This window comes from Sceloporus undulatus, chromosome 2 (assembly GCF_019175285.1).
Source record: "Sceloporus undulatus isolate JIND9_A2432 ecotype Alabama chromosome 2, SceUnd_v1.1, whole genome shotgun sequence".
In the NCBI taxonomy this organism is placed as follows: Eukaryota; Metazoa; Chordata; class Lepidosauria; order Squamata; family Phrynosomatidae; genus Sceloporus; species Sceloporus undulatus.
Genome location: NC_056523.1, coordinates 240,581,319 through 240,596,072, shown reverse-complemented (window position 1 = coordinate 240,596,072; position 14,754 = coordinate 240,581,319). Strand labels below are relative to the sequence as shown.

The 14,754-nt window shown below is 39.7% G+C and overlaps 1 protein-coding gene across 1 annotated transcript in view; it reads left to right on the top strand.

Annotated features, from left to right (window-relative positions):
- The window catches only part of SLC1A1 (solute carrier family 1 member 1), a 56,496-nt gene that overhangs the window by 17,263 nt on the left and 24,479 nt on the right, over nt 1–14,754 (top strand). The window contains exon 2 of the mRNA XM_042454852.1: nt 5,945–6,085. Coding sequence (XP_042310786.1) covers nt 5,945–6,085 — 141 coding nt within the window. The remainder of the gene's footprint in view (nt 1–5,944; nt 6,086–14,754) is intronic.

Genomic DNA, 14,754 nt, shown 5'->3' with positions numbered 1-14,754 from the left:
AATAATAATAATAATAATAATAATAATAATAATAATAATAATAATAATAATAGAAGAGAGATCTTGTAGCACCTTTGAGACTCACTGAAAGAAAGAAGTTGGCCGCATGAGCTTTCCTAGACTTAATGGTACTTCCTCAGATGCATGGGAATTGTAGTTTATTGTGACACCAGAGCTGTTTCTCACAAAACTACAATTCCCAGAATTCCCAAACACTGAGCCAGGGCAGTTAAAGCAATCCCAAACTGGATTATTTCTGCAGTATGGATTGGACCTTGAGCATAACTAAGGTCCAAAACACACTGCAGAAATAATCCAGTTTGAGACCGCTTTAACTGCCCTGGCTCAGTGCTAGGGAATTCTGGGAATTGTAGTTTGTTGTGGCACGAGAGCACTTCCCGATAGAGAAGGCTGTGATACCAACCCCAGATTTTCTACTGATCAACAGCACTTCTATCTTGTCTGGATTGAGCCTCATCTTATTCACTCTCATCCAGTCCTTCACTGCATGATTCAGCACCTCCGCTTGGCATCCGATGTAAAGGACAGATAGATCTCAGTATCATCAGCATACTGAAGACACCCAACTCTAAAATTCTGGGTGATTTCTCCCAGTGATTTTGTGTAGATACTAAAAAGTATAGGGGACAGGATGACCCCTGTGAAAATGTTGCCCTTGGCATGGGATTTCCCATTCCCATCAGTCCTAGCCACCATAGCTATGATGAGGGATGATGGGAACTGTAGACCAGCAACATATTGAGGGTGACATGTTCCCCATGCCGGCACTAAACCTGTAGAATTACTACCAATTATACCAAATTATGTATGTATTGGCCCCCGGACATGAACACTTAGGGTGTTTTAATCTATTTTATAACAAGGTAATGTTATTCTCTGCTTATAATACTGTCCATTTAAGAGTGAATTGAAATGAATCTCAGTTAATACCTGCATCACTAAACTTCTCCTTATTTTACAAGATATGACATTCTTGTGCAAGATAGACCTAGGCTGCAGTGCTATACCCAGGGAAAATCATTGAACTTAAAGTAACATACCTTTGAACAGGCATACACAGGATCACAGTGTTAATTCTGAGTTATGCAATTCAGTATTTTTATATTTCTGATCCATTCTACCACTCTTTTTGAGAAATCTCTATTAATTCCAGGAAATAATCATCCCATAATCTTTCAAACCTGAAAATTATGCAACCCAGTGCTAACACTTCATGGCACATTGCAAAACAAGTTTCTTGCTTCCTTTTCTGTTGTTTGTTTTAAAAGTCATAAACAGCCTAAGATTGCTTAATCTAAAACAGTTATTTGATATAGTTTCCCAGCAGTTCATTTTTGTCATACATTTCTCGTCAATGTTATCTCCACACTTCACATTGGCTAAAGTTATTCCAGGACTAAATCAAGACATTTCGCTGCTAAGCTGAAAGATAAGATGGTGATCATACCCTCCTACAAGACACAATCTAATCTTATGTACAAAAGCTGACTCCACAGGCTGTCAAATCTTATTTCACCAGAGTGATATTTTTTTAGAAGAGGCTATATATTTTCTCACCAAGTTCCTATTCATTCATTTATTCATAAGGCCATGTGGAACACATAGTCCTGTTCTCCCCAACGCCTTGCCATCATTCTCTGCCCTCCATATTGTGTTTTTTAAAGCAGCTGCCTCAATCAGTCTTAGGAGAGGGCTGGTCTTGAGTTATTCTTACTTAGGAGTTTATCACATTACAAATAAAAGCGACGTAACTCTCCAATGCCACCGCCTGACTACATCCCGCCTAAAGCCTGGCTCCTAGCTGCACTCAGCTGAGTGATTTGCAAAGTCAGGAGCTTCCCATTTTTGAAAAGCAGCAGGCTAAGAGCGTCTGGGAGCTGGGTTTAGGCGGGATGCAGTCGGCCGGTGGCATTGGCGGCATTTTCCATGTGATAATTCCTGGCTGCATCCTGCAATTGACTCTAACCCAGAAGAGGTAAATCACTTTTATTTGTAATGAGATAATCTTCACAGGAGCTATGAAACTTGACATACACCTCTTGAGAGAAAAGACTCACAAAGACCTATCCTTTTACTGGATAGCTCCTTAGCTAGTTCCCTCCCTAAACTCTTTAAACTAGTTCTTTGGAGAAATGGATTTATGATTATACCTATTCAGTTAGAGCTTGGGATAAAGAATGTTAAGTTGAGGTAAATAGATAATGAGAAGAACAGACCCTGACGACTGCCATCAGAATAGCTATAAAAAGCCAGGCCAGAAAAAGGAGGGGATCTGCCAAGGACAACCAACCAAACATGCCAGAATGTATGATCAGTTGATATCAGCTCTGTAGAAGAGCTATAATTATAAACTAAAGGGCAACACAACATAGTAACAGTTGAGGCAAACCCTGTCTCAGTTGCAACTGTCATTACTGACTTTAAAGAATTTTGGAAACTAACTTGAGGAAGATAACCTGATTGCCTCCCCAAACTGTAGATTTCTGGAGAGAGGGATTATGCTTCAACAAAATATGCTAGTATGCAGGACCACATTCATATTTTACACTTTCAGTTATCCTGGTGGCAACTTAGGGTTAATTGCTCAAGACCTCTTCTAACAAAAACTATCCTGTATTAAATAAATGAATTATTTATGCATGATATCATTATATTCAGAATCTAAATTAAAAGTCTAGAACTCAGGGCTTGACATTATCTGAATATTTTCCCTCATAAAATACAGACTGAATTTGATTAAAAAGTACATAATGAAACAAAACCATTTAAAACCAAAACACACTGCAGTATAATGGAAAAGCACTTAATTGAGTCCATTCTTATACACAGCTTTCAAATAATTAAAAAGATTGAAGAAAATATATTACTTGGAACACAGTGATGATATAATGAAAATTTCTGAGATAAAAATCATGGGGTCATTTTGTCCTTGAGAATTTTTATAAGAGCATTATAACATTTCCTAACATTTGTAACAACTGCTGCAGAGTTTCAATGTTATGAGAATATTCAATAGGAATAAAGCCTACAGGAGTACTATTTTAACACCAGATCATTGACTCTCTGAGTCCCATACTAAACCGGAAACTCCATTCACCATATTGATAAAAAAATAATAAATAGCAATGCCGAATTTACCAGGAAAGCCAGCATGTTGTAGTGGTTTGAGCTTTGAACTAGGACCCAGAAGATCAGGGCTTTAATTCCCGCTTGGCCATGGAAACTCAACTTGGGCAAGTTACACTCTCTCCATTCCAGAGGAAGGTGAAGGCAAACTCCCTCTGAACAAATCTGGAGCAAAACAAAACAAAAATCCTGTGATAGATTCACCTTTGGGTCACCATAAGTCAGAAACAATGTAAAGACATACAACAACAGCAAAATTCTGAATTAGAAAAGTAGATCTAGGAAGCTGTAAAATGATTGTGGCAGCTGTGAATGAATCACTCTGTTGCTTTCTGTGAAAAATATAACCTATGCTGTGTATCTTTTAGCTACAGTTTAATATGTTCTGTTATCCCCAATCGCTTGACCTTTAAAGCTTGAACTAAAATCTAGAGTGGTTTCACCACCAAAGTAAAATCAGATCTAACAGTCACCACTTGAAGTTGGCTTATATACTTGTACTGTAAGAGGTCTTCATGTGAAAATATGTTTATTCATAGAGACTGCTCACCATGCATAGGAAAGTATAATAATAATAATAATAATAATAATAATCTTTATTTCTATCCCGCCTTTCCACGAAAGTGATCAAAGCGGCTTACAAAAAATACAGTTAAAACATCAGTATATAAAAATTTAAAAGACATTACTAGGGGATATTATGCCATATGCCTGATGCATATACAGTCGGCTCTTGATATCCGCGGACTTGCCATCTGTGGATTCAAAGCATCCAGGAATGGGAAGCCCGCATTGTCCCCAATGGTGGCACATGCCCATGGCAACGTGGCTATTAGAGACAGCCCCCATTGTCCATTGGTAGCATGTGCACATGGCTGCACTGCCATTACGTTCCATTATCCCCAATGACTTGGCCATATGCACATGCCACCATGGGACTAAGGGAACTGTCTCTAATGGAGGCACAACCATGTACATATGCCACCATTAGGGACAATATGGGCTCGAGCATCCACAGATTTTGTTATCTGCGGGGGGGGGGGTCCAGAATGGATCCCCCGCAGATACCTAGGGCCAGCTGTAGTTTGTTGAGTATTCATTGAAATAAATATCTTTTTATAGTCCTTATCATTTTGCTTCTGAATGTATTATTTCTTTGTTGTGTTTTTTTCCAGAAACTACAATCCAAAACACACTGCAGAAATTATCCAGTTTGAGACCGCTTTAACTGCCTTGGTGCTATGAAATTCTGGGAACTGTAGTTCTGTGAGGCGTTTAGCCTTGTCTGTCAGAAAGCTCTGATGACACAATAAGCTACAATTCCCAGGATTCCCTAGCACTGAGCCAGGGCAATTAAAGCATTCTCAAACTGGATTATTTCTGCAGTGTTTTGGACCTCAGTGAAGTTTATCTACCATATCATAAGACCATATGTATTTTCTGTTCCTCTAATGGATTTTCCTTTCTTAATTCTCTCTGTGTTTTCCCTGGGATTATGTAGATATGAGCAGGAATATGCTAGACAATTTAGACAGTGGTGGGCAAAACATGTTGTCTAGATCTTTTTAGGTTACATCTCCCATGAGCCCTAGCCAACATGGCCAATGATGAAGAGTGCAGTTCTGTAACATCTGCCCTTCAGCAACATCTGGAAGGCTGTATGATTCCCACGCCTGGTTTAGACTTATCAGCACAGTGCATATATCCTTAGCAAAGTACTTTGAGTATGCCCCAAATGAAGACATGAACATTTGCTGTAAAGATCCTACAAATTATATTCAAACAGCTTGGATCAGTTCTACATATATCTGTTTGTGAATGGGATAAGCAGAAGTGGACTTTCTTATTTGCACTTTTCTGCACCAGACCACAAAGTCCCCCCACCTCAAATAAATACTCCCTCCAGACTTGAGGGACTCTGTTGACTAGAGTGGGGTATGGTGTAGAAGTCTGAGAAGAGAAGAGACAGATTGTGGGAGGCACATTCTACCCTGTTTCCAATTTTCCCACAACCTCTCATTTCCCATTCAAACTCCAACAAAGCAGCCTGCTCTAAAAAATGATCCCTATGGCAGTATCCAGACCAGCACAAAGTGCCAGCCTGGATACATACTAGAGTTGCCTCGGGGCGTCCATTACAGACACCTCGCAACCCTAGGACGTACTCTGTACGTCAAAATGGGGGCACCCTGTCTACATGGGCGCTGCCATTTTGACGTGATGGATGCGCCGCGTCCAAACAGCACGTCACGGGCGTCACATCATGTGCCGCTGTAGAGCGCTTGTGGCACCCTTTCAGCAGCACTGAAAGGAGCTCATTTTCAGAGCTCCTTCCACCACGCATATTGCTGGCGTGGCCTTTAAACGGCCATGCCAGTGATACAGAGAGAAAGGAGCCAAGCAGCCCTTTTATCCCTTTCCCCGCCGCTGTCAGGATGTCCTTGGGGCATGAAACCCCAAGGACACCCCTTTCCAGGCCATGGGGAAGCGGCTTTTTGCTGCTTTCTCGAGGCTTGGAAAAGCGGCAGATCGGGGCCTCTGGAGCTGCTGCTGTGGCAGCTCAGGCCCCGATCCGTTGGGGAAAGGGGCAGGTGCAAGCCGCCCCAAAGGGGCGGTCTATATCCCGCCTACGTCTTGACTGGGGGTGGGTTCTGAAGGCAGCTGAGGATAGGAGGAGGGGGGAAATCATATTCCTCCTGCCTATTTTTGTGAGTAGTATCTGAATCCAACTTTTGCTTCCTTATCTTCTGTCATGTTAAACATAGTTTTTGTGTTTAAATTCCCTTGTTTCTTTTAGGAATTGGTCTGGGACTTGCTGTCCGGGAATATGGTAAACTCTCCAATCTGGACAAATTTTACTTCGCATTTCCAGGAGAAGTTCTGATGAGAATGCTCAAGCTCATTATATTACCCTTAATTATATCAAGCATGATAACAGGTAAGACAAAACATTAAAATGGCATGTTAATCTTATTTCGTATTCTTATTTTATGTACTTTTATTTCTGAAAATAAATCCAGGTGATTAAAAATTGATATAAACATTTAAATTTGTCTCTCATGTGGCATTAATTCATTAAAATAGAATGTTTGTTGTTGATTCAACAACTTGTGTTAGAAAACTTTGGTTTCATAGGGGTGAAGCAGACAGGCCAAATGAAGCAATTTGTGTCGCTCTGGCCACAGTTGCTTTGGGACAGTTGTGACCAGATGCCACAATCCTAAAGCCACCTGCTATTGTGGCCTCGAATGGCTCACCAGCAGGGGCAGATATAGGTGTACGCCAGAGTGGGACACAGCCTGTACTTGCCGATGGCTTAGAGTGTTTGGGTTTTGAATTATAGCCTACCTCATGGTACACGAGAATATGCTGTTATTACCAATCACTGAAGATTAATAGATAGCTGGGGGGTTCCTGTGCTACATGAAATGGAACTTTTGTAGAGCTGGGATCTAATCCCATCTGTGAATTATGTCTAAGGGCTGAAAGCTTCCCTTCCCATTTTATATTATACTAAAAGCAATACTTTTCTTCTTTCTATTTAAAAAATATTGTTCCAGTTGAATAATTCCGTCATCACAATGCCATTATTTTTCCCCTCCCCTTTTGAAAACTAGCCTATATCATATTTTGTTGGGCAGGATACTAGGGTCCAAATCACTGCTACTTTATGCATCAAAAGCAACAGGAGTTGGCTCATGCTGGACTTTCATTTTTTAAAAAAATAATGATGTTATGTATCAGTTATAGAGAAATGACAGTAGACAGAAGCCTTCTCTGTAATTATGTTCTTTCTTATTGAATACAAAATACAGTGTTGGTTAAATAATGAAATTGCAGTTGAATGTGCATGAAGAGTTAGAAAAATTGTTTTCTCCTTCCTCAGTGCACAGTTCATTAAGAATTCGTTTATGTCTTCTAATAAAAGAAACTGTAGCCATAAAAAATTGAAAATAAGTGATAGATACTAGTATTGAATTATTGTTTCTTTCCTTCACTATTCCTGAGCCTTTCATTTAATTGCCTGTACTTCAGAGAGTAAATTTCAAGAAGCTTCCTCTGTTTACAACTGATCTCATTTTATTGTGTAGCAGCTTCAAAATTAAATGGCCCTTGTGATAAACCTGATTCCAAATATATTATAAGGCTGTACCAAATGTTCACAAGAATATTTGGGGTGTAATCTGAGTGGAAGGAAATCATACACACATCCATATATTTTAGAAGTTGCATATCTATCCTTGATCTTCAGCTTGTGCTAATGTTTTTAGATTAAATGTTTCTTCATGTGGCAGTTTTAGTCCAATCATCTATTGCAAGAAACACGATATGTCAGATAGCCAATTGAATTTTTTGCTTCCATTTTGTAGACGCAATACAACATTCTTCAGTACCAACTGAGAATTATAACTATGCATATTTTATTTTTTTCAATCTAAAGCTTATTCAAGTGAGTCCTCACACTAAATTGTTGCTTAGCCCATTACCGAGAGGTGTTCATGATCTCTGACTTTTCCCAGACTGGAAAAGTTAATAATATTTCTTTTATCTTATTTATTTAAGGGATTTATATCCCACCTTTCTCCCACAATGGGATTGTAAAGAAGGAAACTGTAACTGGAAATTTAGTATAACTAACACAAAGCCAACAGATTTTGCAAGGGCAGGGTAAAGCTCAAAAATGATAAAGAGAGACTATTAGATGGCACATCAGGGAAAGAATTATATTAGTGCCAAAGCAGATGTGATTTTAGGCTGCATCTACACTGCAGAAATACTCCAGTTTGACACTGTTTTATGTGCCATGGCTCAATGCCATGGAATTCTGGGATTTGTAGTTTTCTGAGACGTTTAGTCTTCTCTGTCAAGAGCTCTGGTGCCAGAACTGTGCCAAAATTCAGTGACAAATAGCACCACCAGCTTTCAGCGAAAAGTGAGGGGGAAACATTCATAGCAATCGTTTTTCTTGCTTTAAAAGACTTGAAACATTTTGCTAATGATTTTGGTGAGAAACAAGGGGGGAAACAAATGTAGAAAAAGCAAACTGTGTTTCCAAGTTGCTGCTGAAATCCATACATGTGAACAGTACTTTACAAACAGAAGGGTGTGTGGCTCGTGGGCAAGTTTTGGAGTGGCCTACCTGTTGTGGCAGCATCTGCCTGCTGTGCTCCTCACAAAAATCTTCACCCTTTTGACAAAACCTCTACATCCCCTGAGAAGGTATTAGGGAACTCTGAAGAAACTACGGGGCACCCTGTAGACTAGAGGAGATAGCTGTATTTCTAGCTAATACCTCACATTAGTTCTCTAAAAATAGTTGGATATCATTATATAAATTAATATGAACTGTCATGCCTAAATCAAAGGAGCTTCATTGCCACTGCTTGAAGACAGCAATTAAAACAGAACAGGCTTCTACATGTCAACAGCTATTAATCTGTATATGGTGAGTAAAATGCAGAGACCCTTCTAGGAGACTTTTCTTCTTAGAAACCCCTTCTCTGTCTACTAAGTTGGGATTCAGTCCGTAAGCACTCTGAAGGTGAGGGAGACATGGCCTGCATATGAGCTGCATCAGTTTTTTAGACCTTTGTGTTCCTCTCCATGAAAATAATTTTTAATTACTGGTATAATATGGAGAATCATGTATTTCATTGAAACTAAAGCACATGCCCTTGCCCCCTTGTAGTTTCTATTGGTCTTTAAAAGCTGAAAGTAATAAATAAAATGGCATAGTAAAATAATGTTCCTTATGTAAAATGACAAAACCAAAGTTTGTTTTTTTGGAATGTATAGTTTTAAAAAATTTTAAGCTGTGGATGGTTGAATCCGTGGATAAAGAATGTATGGATATGAATGGCCAACTGTAATCAAACCATTCACAGATATCTCCCCAGCCCACAGTAGTCCACTGCAGTCTAAGTTTTCCAAGATCTGTTAATCAAGATTTTAGACAAGCTTCAATGGCACAACAAAAAAAAATATCTTTCTGGTACCTAGAAGCCATAAGTCATCATATCTTGTTTTTGTGGATAGGTCTTCACAATTGTTCCTTTAAAAACCCATTAGATTCACTCTTTTTTGTGTGTGTTTAAGTACTGGGCTTCAACTTAGTGCATTTTTGTGCAATTTTTTGGAGGATGCTGTTCACTTATTTTGTATATTTGTAGCGATATTAATTTAGTTAAACTTTTAAAAGTTGCACATATTAGGATAGGTTGATTCAAATAAGAGCAATTTTAATCAGCAATTCAAATTACCACTTGAGCAAAACCCATATTTTAAAACATTGATTTTTTGCCTTATCTGTTGTGCATATAAAAAGTTAATATTGGAAGAGAAAAATAAACAAGCAATTCTGCCTGTTTTTAGAATCTCTTTTCTGGAAACCTGAGTCCCTCAGCTTTGTTGTACTTTCTGGAGCAGCAGAAAACAAGTTTGTTCCATCTTCACTGCAGCACCCCATCAGATGTCTGAAAATGGCTATCACATCATGTCTAAATCTTCTCTTCTCCAAGTTACCCAACTCAATAAACTGCTTCTCATAGGGCTCAGTTTTCAGACCATTTACCATCTCGGTCGCCCTACTCTGGACACCTAGCAGTTTTTCAATAAGCTTAAACTGTGGTGTCAGAACTGGAGACAGTACTCCATGTAAGGTTTTACCAAAACAGAATAAAGTGGCAATACAGTCGGCCCTTCTTATATACTGATTTTTTATACACGGATTCAAGCATCCACGGTTTGAAAATGTTCAAAAATAGTATAAAATTGAAATATCAAACCTTGATTGATTTTCCATTTTTTATAAGGGATACCATTTTGCTATGCCATTATATTTAATGGGACTTGAGCATCCACGGATTTTGTTATCCACGAGGGATCTTGGAACCAAACTCCAGCATATAACAAGGGTCCACTGTATTACATTCCTTAGTATAAATTGTTATTGCTGGTTGGAGTTGCTTTTATTCTGCTTTGTTTTATTTATTTGCTGCCACATCAGACTGCTGATTCATGTTCAGCTTTTGGTCTATTATGGTCTATTATGGTCCCTAAATCTCTTTCACTCATGGTACTGTCAAGTCACCTACCAACCATCTGACAGTTGTGCACCTGATTTTTCCTGCCTGTTGACAGCATCTGTGCAGCCATTTGTTCACCTCTAGGGCTCATTCCCACTTACATTTAAATCGGTTTTGGATTCGTCTTCATTCCTTGTTGGTAAATCAGTTCCAAAAGGTCCATTGTTCCCACTATGAAAGCGGATCTTTTCATTATCCCCTTGTAATCGCTTCTTTTTTGGCACAATTGTCATTTCCACTAATTTGCGCCACTTCAAAATGCATGTCAATCATCTGTGCATCATCAGTGATGCAAGTTGCAGCTCAGGCAGTGTGTGTGTGTGTGTGTGCACGTGCACACACACACACACTTTTCTCTCCGTATTCTCTAGGGTTAGGGGCCCAAGACCCCTGTAAATATAGAAAAAACACAAAAAACAAAAACATGTTTTTACCTAAGATCTCTAGGCCCTCCAGTGCAATTCTGTGGTCAACGTCCAACTGACACTGACCATAAAATTGCACTGGAGAAACTACAAATGCCTAGTAGATTATTCTTTCTAGGAATCTCTACGTCTTTTAGTGCAACTTCTGGTTAAAGCTGACCATAGAGTTGCGCTGGAGGACCTAGATATTCCTAGAGAGAACATATTAATCAAATCCATGAATAATCAAATCTGCAAATATCAATGCTGCAAATATGGAGGGATGAGTGTGTATGTGTGTGTGTGTGTGTGTGTGTGTGTGTGTGTGTGTGTGTATGTACCTGGTCATACGTTAATAAAAATAGTTGCAAAATCAATTAATGAAATCTTTCTATCAATTTTTTTTAAAAAAAATCATGCGCCCATAGGCCACATCATAAGCACAAAGGCAGTGCTGGGGTTGGGGGAATGGTGGATCTACCAAAAACTGAGCAGGGATGGTAAATATCCCTCTGGCATTTGTCCCTCCCCTCCATAATGATGTGATTCAGATCCATCTTTCCCACTTGTTGAACATGCTCTACAATCAATTATTTCCAAAAGAACTACTAGGAAACTAGTGTCTGGGAAAACCGTTTTTTCCCCCATTTGCCTTGCTTTATTGCAACAGAAATTGATTAAAGTAGGATCAGAACTGGTTTCAAATGGGGACAACAGTCATATAACCCGATCAGCTTTAAATCATAGTGGGAACGTGCCCCTAGTATTCCTTAGTTGAAACAGGAGAGAGTGATGTAATAACAGACTATGCCTCAAGTTGATTCATCTACCTATCCAGAGCCTGACATTCAGTTGCAATGGCTGAGAGATGTGTATTTCAGTATCATTTGTTGCTACCTGGAACACAAAGGGAAAGTTATTCTTGGTGGCATAATGAGTCTTGACAGATTCTCTCTTATGTCTTGAACCCTCTACCAAAACATCCTATCAGATCTGCATGCCACTGCCTCTTTCCCTCCAGTAGAGAATTACTGTACCTGCCACCAAATATCTCCTTCTTTCCTAGAAGGAGGGGGGAAATCTTCCATCCATAGAGATTTCAAAGCTTTGTCTGTGCTTTCTGAGGCCCTGACTGCTGTCCTGTCTCTGCCCTATCCAAATGCCATGTTTAGAATTAATTCGGCAGCTTCAAAGAAACTGCATGGTGCCTCTCCATGGTTTCTGTTCATCTTTTTTAGACAGTGTGGTGCCAAGCAGTGGGATCAAATGATCCAGTGAGAGGATTGAGTGATCCACTGATAGATCAAATGATCCAGTGAGAGGATCAAGTAAGGAGATCTGTTTGGTTGAGGGAAAGCCATAAAGAGGACTTGTGTGTGGAGAGTTGGCAGAAATGTGTCAGGAGTGCTGTGTTATAGAGACAGATGTACTGTAATTCCTGTGGTAAAAAGATGTAGCAAGGAAGGGGATTATCAAGTAACTGTGAAAAGGCCCAATCTGAATACCTTAGAAAGAGGTGGTGCAAAATGGTCAGACCTAAAATCAAAAGGAAAAGGTGATTTCTGTGGTAAAAGAAATCAGCACAGTAACCTATAAGTATAGTAATGTCAGTAGGTGAAGGGCAACAGTTGTGTTTCAGAGATATGTTACTGTTGTTGTGTGTATTCAAGTCATTTCGGGCTCGTGATGACTCTGAGGCAAACCTATCACAGGGCTTTCTTGACAGGTTTCTTCTGATGGGGTTTGTCATTGCTATCCTTTGAGGCTGAGAGAGTGTGACTCGCCCAAGGTCACCCGGTGAGTTTCCATGGCCAAGTCAGGATTCAAAACCTGGTTTCCTGAATCCTAGTCCAACACTTAATCAGGGCACTATGTTGGCACACTTCATGTTACTAAGAAATGAAATTGTATAGGAATATATACAGTAAGCATAGGAAAGAACTGAATGTTCACTAGTATTTTTTAAAAGTCAAGATGCTAGATTGCATTGCTTTTCATTGAGACCTGCTGAGGACTCAGTAGAACAGTGACTTCTGAAGGAGGGGCATATGAAGGAGACACCAGGCGGACTTGGTTTCAGGGCAGACAGTGATGGTTCAGAAAAACTGTAAAGGGTGGCGATGGTGGATTTGAAAGTATAAAAGGAAAAGTGTGTGTCTGAGGGAATTGTCAATTGACAGCAAACAGTTGGATGAGTCAGAGGACTAGATAGACAATCGGAAGCGACTGTGTACTGGGTCTATGAATTGATTGAAGGAAAATGACATAATTCAGTTTGAATATTGTTATGTTTGGAATCAATAACTAGAACTTACTGAAATTATTGCTGTTCCGCAGGATATAATTCTCTTGTTAATTTGTTAATTCTGACTGGCTTCCTTAATCCTGAATCAAGAGTGGGTCACATTTACCATAAAGAACACAAGGCTAACATACACACTAATTCACAATGAGATCATCTTAGGCCCGGTCACCCCAAATCTAGGGAGGAATTTTAGAACGGGGACTTTGGACTAGTGGCAGATATCTAAAGCCAGAAACTGCAGAGTCAACCCGGATAGGCCAATGTCACAGGCCCTAGCTATTTGTACTTTGTACTTTTGCATTTTGACTGTGGACAGAGAACAAGATGGAAGTAAAGGTCCCCCTTTCAGAATCACTTTCTCTTTCAGGCTAGAACCCAGCTTATACCTACATACCCAGGAGTAAACTCTATTTAACTCATTGGTACTACCTTTTGAGTAGACATGTATAGAATTGGACTGTTGATTGACTCTTTAAAAAGAAAATGACTTTATATCAAATCTGGGAAGATGTCTGGACATGTTTAGAGATTATTGGTTTTAGGAAACAGTTCCTTTCATAGAAGAAAGGTTTTCTTGCATTACGTAATTCTGTCATTGCAGTTAGCCTATATTGTCATTACTGCCTATAATTGTAATTAGCATTTTGAAAGTGGTTTTTTTTTTTTTAGCATACAAAGCACTTTTCCTAGATTAGCAAAGTCAACCTTGCAGCATCCCTAACTCTTGGACGGTATAACTGTTGCCATTTTTCACATGGGATGAGGGTATGATAGTGAACGTAAATGCAGTTGAGTAATTTGAGATGTCTCAAGTAGCATCCCAAACATTATGCAATACCCATTTTGGGGTAAGTGATACCTGTTTAATATCTTCATCACCTGCTGCTATTAAATACCCAGAATGCTTGTGAAGAGAAAACCTAAAGAAAAGGGGTCATGGAGATGTAGAGAGGTGTATGGAGTATGCAAAGAATCTTTGGAGTTTATCACACGGGGAAAAATTGAAAGTTTAAAATGGTGAGAACTCGTTATTAACTCACAATTGCTCAAATGGTTTTCACATGCAAAGCGAGATCAATCTGCACTTGCACACAAATGTGTTAATGGTTTTCTCATGATGGGACCAAATGTGCCTTCATCCCTATAATATTAAATGTGCATGCATCCCGAAAAAACAATCAAATGTGCAAATGATTTTCACATGTAGACTGCGATAAATCTCTGTGTGTATTCCTGCCTTCCCTCAGTAGCGGTTTCTTTAAGAGCTTTGGCTTGGAGGGAAGGCTGAAGTGATCCCCAAACTGACCCCTTTAAGGGATTTTGGACTTCAGCTCCCAGAAGCATCAGCCATGTTGGCCAATAGCCTAGGATTCTGGGAGCTGAAGTCCAAAATCCCTTAAAGGGGACAGTTTGAGGATTGCTGTGGCTGAAGCAGGAGACACACAGAGAGGGGGGGGAAGCATGCCAGGACTCAGAGGCATTCTGAGGCAAGCATTCATTCACTCTCCTCTTTCTCTCTCTGCCCTTGCATCAGTTGTTTGTATTAAGAGCTCTGGCTACAATTGCAATTCACATGCATAACTCTTCCAGAATTTTACAGGTATTGCAAACAGAGCAATTAACTTAACAAACTCCAGTACACCTGGGGCCGAAGCAGACAAGCCAAAAGGAGTGCTCTGGCCCCAATCGTCTGAGGACTGTGGTGACCAGACAGCCCAGTCCTAAAGTGGGCCACCGCCACGATCTCAAATGAGCCACCAGCAGGAGAGGCTTTTTACCACTCCTTTTGCTGGCAGTTTCAGGCCACCTTAAA